The sequence below is a fragment of the Melospiza melodia genome, chromosome 8 (genome assembly GCF_035770615.1).
Source record: "Melospiza melodia melodia isolate bMelMel2 chromosome 8, bMelMel2.pri, whole genome shotgun sequence".
Classification (NCBI taxonomy): domain Eukaryota; kingdom Metazoa; phylum Chordata; class Aves; order Passeriformes; family Passerellidae; genus Melospiza; species Melospiza melodia.
The window spans coordinates 15,223,776-15,245,390 of NC_086201.1; the positions used below are offsets into that span (position 1 = coordinate 15,223,776).

Consider the following 21,615-nt stretch of genomic DNA (forward strand, 5'->3'; position numbering starts at 1 on the left):
CTCATGCTTCCCCCCTGGGAAAGGTCCTTGGCCACGGGAGTCACAGGGCCAGGACGAGTGCCAGAGTGCCCACAAAGGGCTGCCTGCTCAGCAGGGAAACTGGCGCAGCAGTCGGAGCCACTGCTGCCCCACAGCTTTATTCCCCTGCTCCTATCAGCCCAATCTTGACGTCACCAAGGTGTCTGTAACCAGAGCTGGCAAAAGCGTACCAGGCAGGATGGCACCTGGGGCACGGCACCATTGGAAATGAGGAGGCAGCGGGGTCCCAGTGGGGTAAAGCCCTCTGGGAATGAGGTCAAGAGGTCAGTGCATCCCCACGGCAGAGAAAAATCGCCTCCAGGAGCTTTCATCTCCTCACACACATCTCTGGAAGCTGTTTATGCCAGAGATGCTAGTCGGTGTTTTTCCTGTTTGGATTTGTCAGAAAGCGCAGGAAATGGCCCCAGCCCCAGCGGTGCCTTTGGTTTGCGGATGGACAGGAGGGATAAATCAGGACACGGCTGCAATCCCTTTCCTGACAGCCAGCAAGGAGGAGGAGGGGAGAGCCCTGAGTAGGGCAGGGGGACGTGGGAACCTCCAAGAGCATCCCTTACCTGGCATGGAGAACTTGGAGAAGTCCGGCAGAGTGTGGGAGAAGGCGACGGCGCTCCCGCCGCTGGGGCTGGACATGCCGCTGGAGAGGGGAGAGGACACCTTGCCGTTGACAGTGGCATAGTTGGGGAGGCTGTTGGAGCGGTCCCCGGCCGACATGCGCCGCTTCTCGGGCAGAGCAGGCTGCGAGGTGGGGCTGCCCTGGCGGTAGGCAGCTGAGTCCGGGGAGGAGGAGTGCGGCGTGCTCGTGCCGGGGTAGTACGCCGGGGACACGGGGAAGGACGGCGTGGAGGGAGGCTGGTAGCCAGAGGAGCTGCTCTGCCGAGACAGGGTCAGGTGCCTTTCCTCTGGGCTGGAGTAGCCATACAGGGGGCTGCCAGGGGATGTGGCTGCCGCTGCTTGGTGCCTGGACAGGCTGGGGCTGCCTGGTGGGGCCACCAGGTTGCCATGGGCCATCACAGCATGCCTGCCCAGCCCGGGGCTGCCGGGAGCAGCGCTCATGCTGGGGTTGATGGCTCTTCGCCCAAAGCCAGGGCTGGGCGGGGTATTGGTAGCCACTGTCCGGTGCAGGCTGCGGGGGCTCCCTGGCAGGGTGTGGACCCCCACCACATTGACCTGTGGCTGTGGCCGAGCCTGGGGTTCTGGCTGAAGGATTCTAGGTTCTGGCCCAGCAGCTCGGCCATCAGGGTAATCAGGGCTGCTGTATGCTGAGCCCGGGACCCCTCCTTGGACCATTGCAAATGAAGATGGAGACGAGTTTTGGTAGCTGCTGTGAGCAGAGGGAATCTGTGAGCCAACAGGCGAGCGGTACAAGGGCTCAGCTGAGGCATGGGGAGGTGTAACCGTGCCATGGGGGCTGCCTTCCGACGGGTAGCTGCGGAGGGAGGCCCTAGGGAGAGACAAAGAAAGCCAGAATTCAGCTCCATCGCTCATTCCTGCTGCTGACTGGAACTGGCACCTTCCTGCATGTGGCACACAGGGAAACTGAGGCACGGAGCCAGTCAGCTACTTGGTTGTTCAGAGGCAACTGTGGGATGTGTCCAGCCAGCTTCATGGAAGCAACTAGAGGCAGCTTTAGCTCCACCATGAATCCCAGTTCCATCTCAAAATATGATTCTCTGGGGAACAGAGCCTTTTTCCAGCTCTGCTCCCAGCAAACACCTGATTTATTCTGCCCTGCCAGCCTGTGTGGTTGCAGAACAGCTTGTGGGCAGGGTAGATGGGGGACAGGGACAATAGCTCCATCTCACCCCAGAGGACTTAAGCTCAACCTAACGCAGGGCTAGGGGTTAGCACAACCCATCCCTCTTCCCAGGGGCCAGGTGAGAGTTTTCTGAGGTCCAGTAACCACCAAATAACCAGCAGTAACCCAGATTTGTGTTCTCAGGACACCAAAATGTACAGCTGGCTGGGATACCCAAACCCTGCATGGAGAGATGCAAGTCTTTGCAAAGGCAGTTTCCATGTGGGAACAAGCACCATCTCTGGAGATGTTCAAGAAACAACTGAACATGGCACTTAGTGCTCAGATTTAGTTGGCTTGGTGGTGTTCAGTCAAAGGCTGGACTCAGTGAGGATCTTGGATGTCTTTTCCAACCCTAATGATTCTGTGACTCTGTGATTCTAAGCCTGTGCACCAGGCAGGGCTCAGCCCCAGCCCCACCAGCCCCTGGGACGTGCTCCCACTGCCTTACCCATCCATGCTGTGAATAGGGCTGCTGGTGGAGACAGGGCTGGGGGCGATGAAGGAGTTGGAGAAAGTGCCATTCCTGGTGGGCACCTCTGGACCTGCGGGCTGGGCAGCAGGCTGGGCAGCGGGCTGGGCAGCGGGCAGTGTCCCTCCCCTGCCCGTGGTGGCCGTGCGCGCCACTGACTCCACATAGCTCCTGGGCTCTGCAGCAAGAGAGAGGTGAAAACAGATGAGCCTACAGCTTGCATGGAAAAGGGGCCACACCCTTCCCAGGACCCACATTTCACACCAGTGAAGGTGCCTGAGCTGACCTCCTCCAGCTGAACATTTCTCCCCACCTCTTCCACCAGGGGTTGTACAAAAACACATCTGGCTCACTCAAGACCTTGAAGTTGCTTCAAGAATGCTGAAGACCCCAGCCAGGACACAGGGAGAGGAGTCATCTCTTTCCCTGGGGGGACTGGAACATGGGACCACGATCCCTTTGCCTGCCACAGCCCCTTCACCCTGCTCTGAGTCAGGATCCCTCCCACCCAGGATGCCACAGAGAACACGTCCTGCTCCCTGTTCATCCACAGCCCCTAAAAATAGAGCCAGTGACACTGCCCAGCCTGCGCTGACTCACACAGCACTGATGACAGTGCCCTGTGCTCCCTGCCCTCTGCAGCCCACCTCTGCCAGCCATCTCCAGCAGCAGACCAGAGGGCAACTCCAGCTATTTCCACTGCAGCATCCAACACTTCACTCCCAGCCCAGCTTGAAACCAGAGCCCACAAGCAAGAAAAGCAATTTTCCTTTAGAGCCGCCAAGCTGTCCCGTGCCAGGAGCAGCGTGCTGGGCTGGCCACTACCAGCCATGGCAGACACCAGAGCCAGTCCTCTCTCATACATTGTCCCCTACCTCCTGTTCCACCCAGGCTGTTCCACCCATCCCTGTGACAGCCCCCATAGGCCCCACCAAAAGCTGCCCCAGAGCAAGGGGCTGCAGCTTCAGTCCCATTCCCCCAAGCCCCGCAGCCATGTCACACCTCAGCCTGCCCTACACAAGATCCACTGGCATCAAATCCTATGGGCCAGGCAGCCTTGCTGGTCCCTGCCTCCAGGCTGGCCATGCCCAAAGCAGCTCTGCAGTAGTAATTAGCATTACAAACATTATTATTGTTATTATTAGTCATAACAGCTGGGCTCTGGCTCAGCCTGCTGGCAAGCTGGCCTGCTCACCATCAGCAACGCCAATGCACGGCTCCACGTTCCGAGCTGGAACAGAGACATGCAAGGAAAAAGACTGTCATAGGTCCCACTCCTTCCCCCACAGCATCTCTATGCTCCATTTGCCTATGGAGAGGGAAGGAGTCCCTCCCTTGGGCTGATGTCCCTGGCCAACAACCCTAGGAAAGATCTGAGCCAAATCCAGACCATGGACCTCTGCACAGGCTGGGTACCAGCATCTAAGGCAGGACATCCTGAGTGACAGGGATGAGGCACTACCCAGGGCAGCTGCAAGAAATCCATTGCAGCTTAGGTAATTAAATTAATTTCACAGCTACTCACTTTTCCCCTTCCCAGCTCCCCAGCCCAGACTAAAATTAGCCAGACAGTACATATGAGTCAGCCTGCAAGAGGTTAGGACCACAGGGCTGTGAAAATGCCAGCCCCTCCCAAAAAGGCAGGAGCAGGGGGCTTGGGGGCTGTGCCACAGTGAGGTGTGTGGCCATGGGCACAGGTTCCAGTACATGGATTCAATGCAGGACAGGAGAAAAGAAAAGTTAGGAAGTTTCAGGCAGGATTTTTTTAGTCTGAAAAATCTGATCTTGCCTCTTTGTATTTTCTTGGAAGGGACTCTGGAGATGGGAAAATGGGTGGGAAAATAGAGAAACTCTGAGTCACCAAGGAGATGGGCATTTGTTTGGGAATCCCAAATCCAAGCAGAGCTGCACACTGGCCAGAAATCCCCAGTGCTGCATCTGTGTCAGGCTGTTTTAAAGCCTCCTCAGAGCTGACAGCCACATCCTGAGCTCCCACACTGCCAAAGCATCTTCGAAGCCCATACAGAGAGCAGCCATTCCAGCTGGGATGTGCTAGGCAGAGCACGGAGGGGCAGGCACTGTCCCCCTGGAGTGTGGCTCAGTGCAGAGGGCCCTGAGCCAGCAGTAAGCCAAAACACCAGTCCCTTCTCAGAACTATAAATTCAATGCCCAAAAATATCATTTCACAGAGGATGAAGCAGGGCTAAAGGCCCATGGTGGCCACTCAGCCCGGGCAGTGCGGAGTCACTGGACATCCTTGCTTGGGGGACAACCATCATGCAAGGGGACAGAGATGCAGGACAGCTTGAGCTCCTGGGGGTTTAGTGGGAAGGAGAGGCAATGTTTGAGTTTTTGGAAGCTTGAAGCTGCACAGAAATAGTAAAGATTAGGGGAACTTATGGGATAAAAGCCTGGTTTTATCCCAGCTTTGCTTCCTTTAATGTATTCAAAAAGCCATAATTGAAAAATCAGTTCTGAAAGTAGAACATTTTTTTCAAGCAAACACTTTCTCCACTATGACACAGTGTTCAGATTTTGGTTGTGTGCATTTTGAGAAACTTCCAAGGAGAAATGCTGATGGCTGCTAGGGCTAGAGGAAGCACCACACCCACCAAGAAGAGACACTCTTTCCCCAAAACCCATCCTGAACATACAGTTCCTCATCCCAGCTCTGAGAGCACAAAAATGCAATAAAGGAGGAAGCAAAACCACCCAACAACCGTTACCTAGCAGGCAGCACTCCAAGGAATCACAGCCACTCCCAAAGCCTCTGTCCCCACACAAGATGTGCCATGCCAGAGCCCACAGTGCCTGCACCGTCAGCACAGCCACACTTGAACTGATGTCCCAGCTCAGCCCCACCCTTGGCATCCCCAAAGTGGCACAACCCAGAGACAGGAGAGCTGGGGGGAATTTGGGCAGCTGCCTGAGGGGCAGGAGATGTGCACCAGCTGCTGGTGCTGCACCACTGCCCAGCCGGCCGTGCTGGCAACACACTGGTGGCCTCTGCGCCTGCTGACCTTTTGTGCTGCACTTTGGTTTATTTTCACTCTGAATGGCAACAGCAAAGCCAAAAGGGGAGGGAAGGAGACTAAAACAGGGGCTGTTGCTCCCAGATCCCCGCCAGGCTCATCCAAAGCTGGCTGTAGCGTGCCAGCATCCCCAGCATGCCACCAGTAAGGATGCGACTCACTGACAAAGAGCTCTCAGTCCCCAGGGATGACAGCCACACAGTGTGACAGACCTTCAGCAGCTCTCAGTCCCCAGGGATGACTGCCACACAGTGTGACAGACCTTCAGCAGCTCTCAGTCCCCAGGGATGACTGCCACACAGTGTGACAGACCTTCAGGAGCTACCACTTGGACACTGAGAAATCCTACCACGACACAAGGCATGCTGTGCCCCTCCTCTGAAGGGAGCAGCACAGGCAAGACTCAGGCTCCTACATCCCAGAGGGACAGTGCAAGGGAAGGCTGCTGGAACAGACACCTGGGCCTGCTCTGAGGGACAGTCCAACAGTGAGGCTGCATGAGGAAGAGAGATAGAGAGAAAGAAAAGCCTTTCTTACCTTCTTCAGAGTCACCGCCCGCTTCCCCTTCTAGCTCTGAGAGACGGAGGGGCAGGGGAGTGATGGCAGTGGGGAGAGGAGGAAGGGAGGTGTGAGACAGAAAGAGAAATCAGAGTTAAGCAGCTCTGCCTTGCTCAGGCAGGGGCACACACAGCACAAAGGAGAGCCCCACACCTCCCAACACTGGAAGTGCTCCAAACTGACACCCGGCCTCAGACACCCCCACATCACATCAACATCCCAGAAATGATGTCCAGAACGCAGGAGGCTGGCTTCAGATGGGAAAGAGGGAACAGTGCAGAAGAGAGTAACCAAAGGGCTGCTCCAAAAAGCCCAGCAAACACCAAAAAAGCATCAGCTCACCCTTGAGGGCAGAGGGATAAGGATCTTGCAGTATGAGTTTAATCAACCTGTGGCCCCAAAGCTTAGATGGGTTTGAGGAGGTCCCACTCAGCCCTGAGCTGGCTCAGGAAGGGGCCCTGGGTGCTGGGGAGCAGTAAGGTCTGGCTTGGCAGGCTACTCCAGGACACGTCCCCAGGACAGCAGGGCCTTTGCACTTAAAATACTGCTGTCCAGGATGCAAAGAGCTCTGGATATTGTTCTGGCTGACAGGCCCAACTCCCAGAGAGCAAACTGTCTCCAGCTGTCCTAGGGAGGAGAAGAAGGAATGTAGGGGGTGGGAGAGAGAAGAGTATGGGGCTGAGCAGGAAACAGGGCCACAGGGTTATCTGCTAGCCTTCACTGCTGAAGACCCTACTGTGTGGAGCCCCCCAGAGCAGACAAACATCCCACATACTTACACAGTCCCAGAGGCCCCACAAAAGGCAACAAGGACCCCCACAGCCTCCTGGTCCCAAAAGGGAGGTGGAAGTGCCTTCTCCAAACTAGGGACCCTTCCAGGGTATCCTCACAGATGCCCCCACACTAAGATCTGCCTGCAGCCCCCACTCACATCCGCACTCACCTCCCACTGGATGCAGCAGGATCTCAGCCGGGTTGTGGGGCTTCAGCCCCAGTGCTGAGAGCGGGGTCTTGGCCAGGCCAGGGGGAGAACGCACTGTTGGCACAGTGGACATAAGGATGTTAGAGCAGGGTGGGACTGATGCCTCAGAAAGGCTGGAGCTGCCCTTGGGTTCAGAACCCTGTAACCCATCCCACCCAATGGCTGCAAGGAAGGGCTGCTGAGAACACGAGATGTCCTTGTATGAAGCAACACCCTGCAGAAGGATGCTGATCCCCCTCTTCATTTGGGAGAGGACAAAGGGCAGGAGGTGACTGGGAACAAGCCCCCTGCCCCATTGCAAAGCTGGCAGGATGGAGAAAGGGGGCAACTCCCACCAGGACAGGCCCAGACCCCATCTCCCAGCACCATCCCCATAAAGTCCCACCATAAAGACATGAAGCCCCTTTCATTTCCCCTATGTGAGCAGCCATCCCAACCCAGCTCTCCCACACCTGAACTCCTTTCTGCCAATCCTCACATCTGGCCAAGCTGGAATCCAGCTACCCAGAGCAGCTCATCAGCCTCACAAAAGGGACAGAAGGACTGCCAAAAATCCCCTGCCCTCCAGACCAACTCAATGGGTGGATGAGGATGTTCACACAGAGGGCTGGCAATGCACATGTGAGTTCTGCACCCCTGTGCCCAGACATACACACCAGGAGGAGCTGTGTATGTGAGTATGGCTATGGTATGGATGGCATGGGGTTTCACAGGGCAGGGCAGACCGCCCCAAGCAGATTGCACCTCCTCCCCCTCCTACCCACTGGGTTTGCCCCATCTCCCTGATGCTGTATTTTCCTGTATCAGGGGAAACCTCAGGGCATCATGTTCAGCAAGAGAGACCAAAGGGCACGAGCCTCCAGCAGTGTCTGAATGTCTCTGACTGGTGGCACAGGCACAGGGCCTGTGGCGAGGCAGGGAGGCAGTGGGTGGTGGGAGGTCCAGAGGAAAGCCAGACCCTTGCCACGAGGCCAGGTCCACCCAGCAGCCTGGGGCTGGAGCAGCTGAGCAGCCAAGTTCCTGGGAAACTAAGACAGCAGCACCTTCCCCAGTGAGCATCTGATTCCCTCAGATCTATCTGACCCCAAGGCACAGTGTCAGCTCACACCTCAGTTGGCTGATGAGCAGCAGGGTCCTCACAGGGCCAGGAATTCTCCCAGGACCACCATCTCCAACAGAGGGGAATTGCTCCCGTATCCCTCAGGGCCACTTTGCAAAGCCTGAAAGCTGCAGCTTCAAGCTTCCCATGCTTCCCTGGCTGGTGCTGGATAAGCAGCACGGTCTCAGGGCCACGACCCCAGCCAGGCTGTTCCCGTCACCTCTGCAAGTGACTCATCTCCCAAAGCCACTGAGCCACTGCCAAAGGAGCTGCTACTGCCCCCGGCCGAGCTCTCAGTCCCCAGGAACAACAGGGCCATTTCCGAGCTGCCAAGCACCCAGCAATGCTCCCACACTCATCTCCGCATCCCGAGAGACAGGGCTCAAATACCAGAGGATTGCAGGGAAGGAAGAGCAACAGTACCCAAGAAAATTGTTAACTTTTCCAAGCCCCATAGGCTGAGCTGTGGGGGCAGGTGGCTTCACTGCAATCATGGCATCAGAAGGGGCTGTGCTCAGCCCAAGCATCCCCAACCTAGAGCACCCCTCAGCCTTCAGCCTACAGAAGTGTTTTAGAGGGGATGGGGGGCTGTCATCTTTTCAATGGGTTTCCCAGTTGACTGGCTGCTCCATTGCACTGCTCTGGCCCGAGTCGTGCTGTGCGGACATGTGGCTGCTCCTCAGGGCTCGTTGCTCAAGCTGGTCACACAAACCCAGTCCACACAAACCCACCGTGACTGAGAGAGGGTAGGTCAGAACAGAGACACTGTGCTGGAGGAGCAGAGACAAGCTGCATGCAAGGAGCATCCCAGCCTTCTGCCCCTCCTGCCTTTGAAACTGTGAGCAAGAAGTGATGTGGTGTGAGTCTGCCCTCCCGATCTTCAGTCCCTCCTCCCTCCCTCCCACTCGCCTGCCGCTGCAGTTTTGCTTCTCTTCATGCCATGCCAGTAGGAAAAATGGGGAGATGCAGGACGGGATGGGGTCATAGCATGCCTCTCTCCCCATCCCACCTGGGGATCCCAGCAAAGTAACACCCCAGTGAGCAGAGAGTGGGGAAAAGCCAAGAAGAGTGTGCCAAATATGTGATGCTGAAGTAAATGGGATGCTGACAGCAGCATGGAGTGGCAGGATAGGGAGGAGAAAGGAGGATGGAGAGGAGGAGTGGTTAACATGGTGGTGGGTGTCTGGAACCTGGAGCTGCCTGACCCTTGGCAAATTTCTGGCTTGCCCAGAGCCACCCACCGAGCCCCTCTGCCTCCCAGAGGCGTGGCACTTACAGGTGTTGGAGTAAGGGGTTTGTGGTGACACAGGGAAGGCTGGGGTGGGGGGAGAAATCTCACCGCCGCTGGAGGGTGGGCTGGTGGGGGAGGCACCCTCCATCTCCTCGAAGGCTTCCTTGTAGCTGTGGAGGTGAGGCTGGGGAGAGCAGGAGAAAGAGTCAGTCCCATCCCCATGATGGGCACAAACCTCTAGGACACCCCAGGGAGAGGGCAGAGGAGGAAAAGGGAAGGGTTTCATCTCCTCTCTGCTAACCACCACCCTCACCACCACAAAAACCATCACTGATGCCCAGCTCTGTGGCTGCTGTGAATGCTGACCAAGGCATCCCCCTCCCTGGAGGCACATCTCCCCAGTCAGCCACCCCCAAGCCCAGCAGTCCTCTGCTCCAGCCCACCTCTTTGGGCCTCCCTCCAGGGTTGGCTGCGATGGTGCTGACCACCTCAGGGGAGAGCACGGTGGGGCTGCGGGGCGAGCCCGGCTCCGGGGAGCTCTTCTCATAGTGGCTGTCGCTGGGAGTCCGCTTGCGGGCAGGGACAGCGCTCTCCTCCAGAGGCTTCTCCCGGGACTGCGCCCCTGCAGGGCAAGCACAGGGCGGCACAGGGGTGAGCAGCTGCCAGCCGAGATGGGGACCAGCAGGAGATGCTTCAGGCCTGACCTGAGAGGTCTCAGCTGCAGCACTCACCTGCATAAAAACCCCCAGACCAGCATGGGTAGCTGGAGCACATATACCCTATAACAGTGACCCCAGACCAGGTGACAGAGCAAGGCAGGGCTGTGGCTAGTGGCTGAAATGCTGCACTAGCCCTCCCAAGCACCATTAGATTTTCAGGGACAACCTCCAGCAGTGGGTGCAAGGGGCAAGAGCATCCTGAGATTAGTCCAGACAGCCCATCCCTGCAGAGCAGGGAAGCAACAGGGCCTCCCGACAGCATCATAGTGGGAAATGACCAAATCAGCCAGCACAAGGACAGCTGTATTCAGCCTGCATCCCTGCACCCACAGCCAGATGTGGCTTCAACCACAGCAGTGGAAAAAGCCTGGTTTTGTGAATCCCCAAGGCAGAGGGAACACTGGATAAAGAAGAAAGAACCCATCAGAGAAATGGTGCAGGGAACCCTAAAAAAAACAGTGCTGCTCTGTCCCCAGTGCAAAACCTCTCTAACAGGAGAGACAAGCATCTCCCCTCCATCTCCCCCCAAACATCTTCCCCAGATCCCAGCATTATGAGCCACCAATGTTCACAGGCTTGGGGGAAGAACGGAGCGACCAAGTCATCACAGGAGATTGGGTTTCTTGGGCTGTGCAGATCTCCTTGGCTGGGATAAAGCCCAGGAACACAAAGTTGGCACAGGGCAGGGGAGCTCTCCCAGCACCTGACAGTGCCCAAACACACTTTCTATCCCACCTCACCTGGTTAAGAGGTTACTCTGGGCTCATGGATGATGGTGCTGAGTTCAGTGCACAGCAACCCCACAGAGTACCATGGGCACAGCTCAGAGACACTCCTACCCACTAGAAGTGGTGACAACACTGTCCTCTCTACTTTTCCCACAATCGCTAAGCACTCGTGCTCCCCTTGGTCAGCTCATTCGGGAAGAAAAAAAGAGAAAAAGGAGAGAAAGGAAAAAAAAAAAAACAGGAGAAAGGCCAGCATCACGCTCCAGGAAATGCACTTTTCAAACACCAACTCCTTTCCCACGGGCTGGCGGAGGAAAACCAGCCATCAGCTGCTTCCCCTCACTCCCGGGGGCTCCGCATGGGACCCACGCTGACCTCCCCTCCTGGCTGCTCAGCACACACACCAGAGCCTTCCCGGCCCGGGGCAAGGGCTGCCAGGGCAGCAGGGAAGGAGGTGGCCCGGGCGCATTTCTAAATAATCAGCCCAGTGAATGGCAACAACAATAAAATCGCGGCTCGGGGGGAGAGGCGGCCAGGCTGCGAGGCGGGGGACGCGAGCCAACGGGGCTGGCTCCAGCCGCAGAGGCGGCCTGGAAAATTCCACTAAGAGCAGCTTTGAAACACAACTCCCGATCCTTTCTGCAGGTGCTCACCGGCACGGGAGATGGCCATTAAAAGGACCCGTGGAGAGAACAGGGGGACCCGGAGGGTCCCTGGGAAGCTGTCTTGCAGGTATGGGCAGCATTGCACAGGGCCACCCCATATCTTTTGTCCTGCTCTTCACTTAAAGGGAAGAAAAAAAAGAAGAAACTGAAGCCCGCAGTTGCGAGCACAGGGAAAAACAAGACAGTGGGGGAGGAAAAAGCAAACTCTCATATTTTCTGTTTTTGCCTTCCACTTTGTGCACTGTGGGTTCTCCTGAACACTGCAGGAGCATCAGCAGGATGATCCCTTGGCCCATTCCAAAGTGAGCTGAAGGGCCCGAGCACTTCACAGAGGCAGGGACTGTCTCCTCGAGCTGTGCACGCCTGCCTTGCTTTGCAGTTTCCATCTGGGAAGCACTAAACTCGGCAGATGGATGGAGCCTGGCTATCAGTGCACATCCCACATCTGCAGCATGGGACTCCCTCCCCTGCTCCGTCCCCAGGGCTTCACGTCACCTAACCACAGGGTGCTGGATCTGGCCCCTTGGGACACCCAGGAGCTCGGCAAGCCCTGGCTGCTCTGCTCCCCAGACATGGAAAGCGGCCGGGGCCACAGGGAGGGGAGGGAGGAGAAGGGAAAAAAGGGACTCATTGTTCAGGAGCGGAGAGTGGGAAACTTCACAGGCCGCCCGGAGCAAAGCCTGGAGGAAACCCAGGCTCTGAGCATGGCTCCCCCGACCCCCTGGGTGATTTATGGGATGGAAACTATGCTTGAAAAACAAACTCTCCTTTCCCCAGCTTGCTTTGCCCCCTCAGCAGACACAGCCTCCCTTAGCCACGGTACTGTCACTGGACTCCCAAGGACGCCGTGGCTGGCTGCAGGATGGCAGATTCCTGTTCACAAAGGGGGAGCAGGAGCCTGCACCCCACTCCTCACCCTCTCACCCAAAACCTACAGCTAACCTAGTACCAACCCACTGCCCTCAAACTCAGCACAGCTCTAGGGCTGGGGAAGGGCAGGGAGCACAACAGCTGGGGAAGGAGGAAACAGGAGCGATGGCAAACCCAGGTAATTTTGTAGCTGGGGAGCCAGGTTTTAGGCCAAATGAGGAGGTAGCTGCTTTTAGGCCATGAGATGCTAGAACTACTGCCTGGCAAGAGCCAGGTCATACCCCCACAGTAGACAGGAAAGAACAAAGAAATATCCCAAGGCCCTTGGGATGTGAATGGGGACACACAACACCCAGGGAAGAGAGATGCAAACTTACTCCCTGCCTGCATGAGGAACAGATGCTGTCCTGTGCTGCTCCTAACCAGAGCCCTACTCACCCCATCCTAGCACAGACTGGTCCCCACATCCTGCCTGATTACCCCAAATGGGTACAATAAAATACCTTACTCTGTGCTGAGGACTGGGAGGGTTCAAACTTCTTTGGTCCTCCTGGGGAGAAACCCGAGGTGCCAGTGGGGAGAGATAGGACACACAGAAAGAATGGTGACTCCCCAGTCCATCTCCCACCTTCTCCTTGCCCTGCAATAAGTGGGTGCACATGCACCAAGCAGGTCACCAGCACACATCATCCAGGGCAAACTCACCTTCAAGGAGCAAGAGTCACACTGCATAAAACCCAGCCTCAGCAGCCCACACCCTCCAGCTGCACACCAAGACATGGGGATCCCTAAACTGACATAGGAGAGACCCTCCTGGGCCGACAACTGGCTATATCTGGGTTCTGTGGAGCTGCACCCCAGCCCTTGCTTCCCAAGGGGGTGAGCCATGGTCAGGGCAAAGCTTGCAGGGGATGCAGCAAGGGTCCAGGACTGGCCCAGCAATGAAAGCCCCACCAGCAAGCAGTGCCAGGCTTGGATGAAATGCAAAACCAAGCATGGGCAGGAGAGCCTGTACCCAGGGCCAGGGGCTCCCCGTCACTGGAGGAGCTCAATGGGAGCCCTGACCATCACTCTGCTGAGAAAAGGGATCAATGCTGCATGGAAATGTTCTCCTGAGCCTCCCTCCATCCCACATCCATGCAACACACAGATCACTCAGCATGCATAGAGGTGGAAGGAAGAATGAGAGGGAAGGAGTGATGAAGGGGAAGGAGAGAGAAAAGATGGGAAAAGGAAGGAAGGATGAGAGGGGGGAAGAATGCAAGAGAGGGAAGGATAAGAATGCATGGGGAAGGTTGGAGAACAAGGAAGGAGGGAAAGGGAAGGAGGTGGAATGAACGAACCAGAGAAGGACCGCTGCTGGCTCAGAGGAGGACGGGGGACTTTGGTGCTCTTGTTGAGTTCCCTGAGCTTGGCGTTGTACTCTGCCAGCATACCAGGACAGGGAGTGCAAGGAGGGTGGGAGGTCACAGAGGACAGACACAGTCCCCCACAGAGAGAGGAAGGGGCAGACAGGACAAATGTCACGAGATACAACACAGGGGGAGAGAGAGAGAAAGAAAAGAAAATATTAGCTGGGGTCCAACAGATGAGTCGGGGGTCATTTGGGGTCTGAAGGAGCTCAGTCTCTGCTTGGAGCTGCTTTTCAATCAGCTAACTTGCCTAGCTCCAGGCACCACATAAACCCATATGGGAAATCAATGGTGGCTCCTGGTCATATGTAGCCTTGTGCAACACCACAACTGCCCCATCACCATCAGGGATGGCACCATGCAGGTCCCCTTCATCACAGAATGCTCAGGGCTGGGACAAGATGGGGGGACCCTAGATGCCTTGCTAGGAGATAAGGGGGTCTTAAAGGATGACAGGACCACCTCCCCTGTGTGGGGAGATGCTGGGCATGCTAACGCTGCCCTGTGCCATGTCTTCCCCTCCATCATCAGTGGGAAAAGGGAATGGGAGCATTCCCCCTCCAAGAACAGAGGAGGTGTGAGATGCTCCTCATCTCTGTGCCAGGACATGCAGGCAATTTATAGCAGCAGGGAATGTAAACAAACATGTCCATGCCCCACGGTCCCCGCTGGCTGTCCCCTCCCAGCACTGCTGCCTTCAGGACACCTCGTTCCCACCAGAGGTCAGGCCACCCGCCTGCACTGTCCCCACCTCAGCACAGAAGGCCCAGCTCCAGCAGGGACAGGTGGCCACAGGCTGGGGCCATCCCCCACATGCCCCTCTCCTCCCTGGCAAGCCCAGTGGCTACAAGGGGACAACAGTAACCCCAGCCCAGCCCTGAGGACCTGATTCAAGGTTGGGGGGATGAATGTTTCTGGTAGACACCATCAAAAGTCCATTTCCCACACACTGCAAATACTCTTCCTCCTCTCCTTAGAACTGTCTACTTTTCCAGCCCATTTTAATTCTTCATATGGGGCAGCAGGGGAGGGCAGGCATGTGCTGTTTATAATATTAAATCCAGACATACAGCGCAGTTTGGGCATCCATGTGTCCTTAGGTTTGTTTAAATTCTTTGCAAAAGCCCCATGACCCTTTGTGAATCTAATCTGGATCACAGAGGTCAGGTCCAGATGGATGCAAACTTCCTCCAACAACTCTATGACCCTCCTCAATCCCACTCCTCCCACTTGCACCCCTCCTGCCCCCCACCCTGTGACTCAGTCCCCACTCCTGGGAGGTTGATGCTGTTGGATTTTTCCAGCCAAGCCTTTTCCCCCTCCCTCTAATGCCGGGCGAGTTTCTGGACTGAGCACAGAGTTAGAAGGGACGGAGCTGCCAAGCCCCAGCATCACGAGCTGGCCCACAGCCCCAAACCCTTCCCAAATGTCACTCCACAATTGAACAACTGCAGCCGAAGCTGTGGGAAGGGAGGGCACCAAGCTGCCACAGCACCATGGCACCTTCTTTCTGGGCAGCTGGGACACTCTTGTGTCCCCAAAGCCCCTAAGCTAGAGCTGCAGGAGCGCAGGGGATTGGTGGGTGCAGCTTGCCCTCCACAGCACAGAGCTAATGCCTTCACCCAGCCAAGCACCAACCCCCTCTGGTAGGGCTGGGAAATGTCTTCCCAGCCCCTGACCACTGCCCCACAGCTAGGTCCAGATTCAAACCACCCTGGGCCAAGCTGGGCAGAACTACAGCTGACAGACAAAAGCCTAGTTCCCAAAAGCCTGGTCTCCACTCCAGCAGCACTCCAGCTGCCCAAGGAGGAGGTCTGAGCACCAAACCCAGAAATCCAGGGGGGAAAGAAAAGACTGAAATCAGGGACGAGCATAGAGACATCAAACACAAGACAAGTGAAGTTCTCTGCTGGTACCCTATACCAGATCATGCCCCAGGCAGGGAAAACACCATGTCCAAGTGGGGTCCCGGCAGGACAACCTCAGCCAGAGATGAAAGCATTTTCCCAAATTTTCCATATTCTCCCCAAAAGAAACACATTCCCCAGATATCCAATGACTGGCCCCACCACCAGGGACAGACCAGCCCTATTACCCTAACATGACGGAGGGGATTTGACATCCTCAGCCACCCCTTCCCCACTCTGAGCAATGCTGCTGCAGACAGCAAGCTGCAAAGGAGGATCCCAGCAAAGAAGAGCAGCACAGGCTGCTCCCCTGGCCTGCATGTCTCCATGGCAGGGGGCTCAGTCCCAAGCCCAGATCCAGCACAGACAAGGAGTCTCCACATCACTTATCCCCAGCTGTACCATGCATGCCACCCCCGTGTGCTCCAGCACCTCGGGACATGCGATCCTCCCCATCCCCCCTAGGAACCAAAGGATCCTACCTGCCACCCTGTGGGCCACCAGGCCCTCCAGATTCAAGGGCTCTTCTGCCGACCTCGACAGGTCTTCATAGCTCTCCGGTCCCTTCAGGGGCATCTGGTTTTGTGCTGGGACGGTGGGGGAAGGTGGGGAGGAGGTGAGTTGCTGCTGAGACCCCACAGGGCTGTAGCACGAGGTGCTGAGTGGGACAGTGCCCATCTGTGCTCCGGCCGGGGCATGGCTGTAGCTCCTGGGCTCCGGCAGCGGTGCCAGCTGGTAGCTGTAGGGTGAATAGCTTTCCCGATAATCATGCACCCCATAGTCCAGCTCTCCGGGAGAATAGGCTTTGCTCCCGGGCTCAGAGACCACGGGGCTCACGGATGTGCCGAAGGACCTCGGCTGGGCCACCTGTGGAGTTGGCCGGGCGTAGAGACCAGCAATGGGCTGCGTGGAGAGGGAGGAGGGCAGGGGTCCAGCTGGCTTGTCCTGACGGGAGGTGGCAGGCACACTCTGCGACTTGTGGACGCCAGGTGCGAGGTCCAGCATGAGGACATCCAGCGCTTCAATGGACTGCTCAATCTCCCGGCGAGAGGGCGCCCGGGGGAACTCGGGCATGCTGTGGCTGTGTGGGGGCACCGTCTGCAGCGGGCTGGGCTGGGGGCTGCAGCTAGAGATGCTGGGGCTGTGGCTCTCCATGCCGCCCTCCTGCAGCCGGGAAGGGGGCCGGCTCCCCCCTTGCTGTTGCCAGGAATTCAGGCCCCTCTGCACAGCCTCCCGGCTGCTGGTACTGCGAGCCGGGGCCTGGGGCAGCGCCGGGTTGGCGTCGTACTTGGCAGCGTCCACTGCCGGGAAGGACCGGGAGCGGTAGGTTCCAGGGTGGTCGTAGGCATACAGGTAGGGCTGGGAGCTGGGCAGTGGCTGAGGCTGGAGCCACCCTGGGGCGTGGGAGCCCGGTAGGCGCTGAGGGTAGCCAGCCAGGTGCTCCTGAGTGGATGCCGAGGGCCGCAAGGAAGGCAGCGTATCACGGAGGTGGTGGCCCATCAGGGTGTTCTGGTTGTTGTAGGGGTAGCCACCGTTGGAGAGCGGCTCGCCATCGTACAGCCCCTCCTTCAGCAGCTTCTCAGCCCCATTGCAGCTCGAGGGGCCGTTGGGCAGGGAGGACAGGCTGCCCACCCGAGGCGCCTCCTGGTAGCCGGTCTCACTGGCAGTGGTGGTGCCATCCAAGGAGGAGAGCGTGCCCAGACTGCCCACACTGTGCCCATCTTGGTTGGGCAGCTCATCATCCAAGATATCCGTCTCCCGCTCGGCCACCAGCGCCGCGGCGTTCCCGTTGACATGCACCTGAGCCGGCACCACGTGGCGGCCCGGCATGGTGGGCAGGCGCGCCGGCACGGGGCCGGGCACGTGGTTGTGCATGGGCGGCGTGCTCTCCAAGCCAAAGCCAACAAGGAGACGATCCAGCTCCTGCTTCTCCTCAGGACTCAGCACCGCCTGGCTGCTGGGTGCCCCGCTCACCCCCGGCTCATCGGTCCGGTCGGTCTTGGTGGAGGCGGTGGAGTTGCCCGAGTCGCTGCTCACCGAGAGCGTGTGCTCGACGTGGTTGGGCGCTGCCGAGAGCGGGAGTCGGGCAGCGTTGACGGCACCGGTGCTGCCGTGGAGGGAGTCCTTCTTCTTCACTTTAGCGTAGAGGCTCCCATCCAGGGGCCCTTGTGTGTGCCCAACCTCTGCAAGGGGAGAAACGAACACGAGACCCCAGATCAATTGCTGGCTCTCTGCACGGAGCTAATGGGTCCCATTAGCCAGTGATATCGATTTCTTCGGTGTGCCAGAACACTTAACGACCAGCATCGATGTCTCTTCGGCACCCTTCACACTCCCACTGGCGCCACCATGCAGAGACATCGCAGCCAGGTCCTCCCCAACCCCATGCCCCCACAGCCCCCCATTTCGCACGCAAGCGCTGCCTGCTCCACTGGGATCCACCAAATATCCCGTGCACTATTTCCAGGCATCATTCCTGGCAATTCTCCTCCACGGCTGGCAGGGGCCAGGGCTACCCACACAGTCAGCGATCGCTGCTCCGCAGGGCTCATCCAGCCTCAAAGGGCCATGTGGCACCGGGGAGGCAGAAAGGGAGGGTGGAGGAGATGCACCGCAGGCCGTAGGAGGACGGGTGGAGGCAATCAGTATGTGGCCTCGTAGCTCTTTGTGTCTCCAGCTGGATGGATGTACTCAGCCCACAGGTGAAGGACAGATGAACCACAGACCCACCTTTCCTCCCCCTGCCCACTCTCCTCCCAGATAATGCACGGATCCAGCCACACAAACATCCTTGACTTTTTTTTACCTGACTACAGACAGGCTCCCACCCTTTCTATTCTTTCCCTTCCCTCTGTCAGGCCAGGTCAAGCTGCCCTAGAGATTCTGCAGCGACAGTGCCACTGCCCAACCCTGAACATGCAGCCTCTCCTCCACAGGAAGGTCCTGGCACCATGATTCAAGTCCAGTGTGGGCAGCTGGCTCTGCTCCACAGCCCCAAAAGGCTGGGGGACAGGCGGGATATAGCAGAATCATCACCAGTAATCCTGCACTCCAGTTCTGAGCCCTGCAGCTTCCATCACACCCATCAGCACCAACACCACAACCAGCTGCACCCCTTAAACCTTTCCAAGTGGGGCAGACAGATTTTGGGGGTACAGAGGGACCTTGGCCACTGACAGCAGTGGGAATAGTTCCCAAGCTACATCCCCCCAGCCAGAGCTGCACAGCACGGACCAGGCCGCAGACTCTTGTTTTTCCAGCTCCCTGACGAGGTTTCCTGGAAGGTCCCACGAGCAGTGTTAAACACTTTCTTTTGGAGGAAAAAATGACTCTTCCCTGGCGGGGGGCCAGGCAGCTGACTCAGGGACGGAAGACGGCCCTAACACGATAGTGTGAAATCAGAGCGGCCCTATCTGCAAGCAAAACACTTCCGAGCCGGGACAGCTTAACCGGGCCCACGGTGCCGCACCCGCACCCCGGCAGCTCCCACGCCAACAGCCCCCTCACCACAGAGCACAGGAGGGTAATAACACCGAGCCCAAGTCCTACAAAGTCAGGGCCCTCTCCTCGTCGCTGATTTTCCACTCCTGAATCCCCGCTGGCAGTATCCCAAGGAGGCAGCTGAGCCCCAAAGCCTCCCGTTGGCTTGAGGATGTCCCAGGACCATGCAGCAAGGTCCTCTCTGGGCACTTGGTATGGGAAAGAGTGAGAATTTCTCCCAGAGACTCAGAGCTTCTTCATCCAGCCAGTAAAGCCAGGAGCCAGTAGCATTTGTCTCCACAATACCTCCCACACTGGGGAAAAGGGTAAGAGAGGGAGGGAAACCCTTTCCATGGAGGGAAACCCTTTCCATGGAGGGAAAAAGAGAAAAGCAGCATATCCAGGGGCAGTGTCAATGCTGGACAGGCTGAGACACTGCTTGGAGACAGGGGGAAAGGCACAGCCCTCCCATCTGAAGGCTGTGATGGTGCTGGCTGGTCTCAAGAAACAGGGCAAAAGCCAGGATGGGGGCTGGGAGAACAACAGCAGAGGAACAGAAAGGAAAAGGGAATAAATAAATATAAATGTAATCACGTGGTGCCAAGGGAGAAAACAGACAGGAAAGGCTTTAATTACTCTTTGAGCTGGGTACTGCCCCACGGCTGGGAGAAATGTCTCCAAGAGAGGTGAGGATGGGGCACAGTGCAGTTCATGGCAGAGACAGAAAGCCCCAACTGCTTCGTCCCACCTTCCCCAGAATCTCTGATGAGGAGGAGGCACGGGGGGCTGGTGGCCATCCCCCTTCCCCAGAGCAGTAGCAGGGTAGTAAGCAAGGAACAGCCTGTGACAGCTCAGCCATCAGCCAAGCCCTTGTCCTACGGTTGCTCTGCCCCACACCTGACTGTTCATCCTGTCCTCAACCCCATGTACCTCCTGGGCTCTGATGCCTCGAGACAAATCCCAAATCCTGCTATTTGCTGCCACTCCGAAGCCTCCTTCACTACCCCTGGGCCACACTATCTCTCATATGACTTTGTCGCCCGAGAAGTTGAATACAAAACAAAACAAAACAAAATAAAATTAAATTAAATTAAATTTAAAAAATTAAAAAATAAAATAAAACTAAGGGATAATGGAACTGAATGCCTTAGCCAAGCCAGCCACCCTCAAAGCAGCAGGCTCCCAGCACCCCATTTGCAAAGAGTCTGCAGCTCCCAGCAAGGTCAGATTTCATCCCTGAAGGTCGGAGTGGCTCCTGCCTGGCAGACTGTGCCATCCCACCGTGGGCTGGGTTTGCCCTGGGCTCAACCCCATCGCAGCTCTGCCATGGCTCTATCTGCTCCAGCTGTACGGAGACAGCTGCAGGAAGCACCGAGCCCAGCCTGGCCCCAGCCCTGCTGCCAGGCTCACTGCCCTAGAGGAGAAAGGCTCTGTCCTCTTCCTCTACCCTGTGACTACATCCAGTAAAAAACTGGTCCAGGAAAAGTGTGACAGTACCAAGGGGGTGAGCTCGCATCCCCAAAATCCCAAATCCTGTCCACAGCTCTGCGCCGGTGCAGAAGATCAGGCTGAGGCATCACCGTGTCTCCCGCTGTCGTGCCCCCTCAGCATCCCACCTGCTGCCTCCACTCCCCACCCAGAGTTCTGGCCCCAGTGCATTTCTGGAGCATCAGCCCACAGGGAAGACCCAGGGGTCCCGGGACCCTTTGCAGGATGTGGGGTGTGAGCAGAATCTCACGGGGAAAAGTTTAGCCTCCTTATCTCTGGTTTCATCCTGCAAACAGATAGGACGGCACGGAGCAACCCCAGTCCAAGCCGTGGGTCACCACAACCATGAACTCACCATCCAGCCCCCAGACCAAAGAGAAGCAAAGTCAGGACTTACCAAAAAGGGACAGGGATTAAAAGATCCGAGGCGAAGGGAAGGAGCAGGCAGCAAAATCCCTTTCCTCTACCCCTTCCAGCACCAGAGCCTTCCAGGGGCACCCGGTGTGGTGGCAGCTCCAACGGCGTCCACAGCCAGCCCCGTGTGTCCGTCCAGGACAGGAGCCGACGGCCTGGAGCTGGCTCGGGCTGGCGTTTGTCCCTTTGGCTCTGCTTTCCCTCTGGCGGAGGGAGCTGTTCCCTTCCAGCGCCGTGTCCCGCGGGGCCGCCAGAGGGGTACCGGGCCGGCGGCGGGGCGCCCGGAGGGGCGGGATGCGGGGAACCCCGGGACACGGGCAGCTGGAGGAGAGGATGGAGGAGCCGAAGGTGGGAGAGGCCGGAGATGGGATGGAGGCGAGGAGGTGCGGCCGTGCTCCCCTCCGCCCCGGACCACACAGGGACCACAGGGAGGAGCGGGAGGGGAAGGGGAGCGGCGCGGGGAGGGCGGCGGGGCCGCCCAAGCTCCAGCCCCAGCCCGAGTTAACCTCAGTGAGGTGCGGAGAGGGTGGGAGCCATGGAGGGAGGACAGCCAGACAGACAGCTTCCAGCTATGAATATTAACTACTTCCTCCACAGGCAGGGCTCCGCCGCGTTAACTGTTTCCTAGGCAGGACAGACAGCCGGACAGCTGGACAGCCTGCCCACCTTGCACCGTCCACTGAGCATCACCCCGCTGGGTGAGCCCCTCATTTGGGACACCCAG

General features: G+C 57.6%; 1 protein-coding gene across 11 annotated transcripts in view; it reads right to left on the reverse strand.

Annotated features, from left to right (window-relative positions):
- TNS1 (tensin 1) overlaps positions 1-21,615 on the reverse strand; it is a 62,269-nt gene that overhangs the window by 9,416 nt on the left and 31,238 nt on the right. For 5 of the 11 annotated variants that reach the window (XM_063161865.1, XM_063161873.1, XM_063161872.1 and 2 more), the window contains 8 exons: positions 15,992-17,692; positions 13,534-13,614; positions 9,652-9,830; positions 9,254-9,392; positions 6,840-6,932; positions 5,876-5,911; positions 2,286-2,484; positions 594-1,480 (listed from right to left, as the gene is read on the reverse strand). In XM_063161865.1, the coding sequence (XP_063017935.1) occupies positions 594-1,480; positions 2,286-2,484; positions 5,876-5,911; positions 6,840-6,932; positions 9,254-9,392; positions 9,652-9,830; positions 13,534-13,614; positions 15,992-17,692 (3,315 nt within the window). The remainder of the gene's footprint in view (positions 1-593; positions 1,481-2,285; positions 2,485-5,875; positions 5,912-6,839; positions 6,933-9,253; positions 9,393-9,651; positions 9,831-13,533; positions 13,615-15,991; positions 17,693-21,615) is intronic. The other 6 variants (XM_063161867.1, XM_063161866.1, XM_063161870.1 and 3 more) reach the window with 6 other exon arrangements.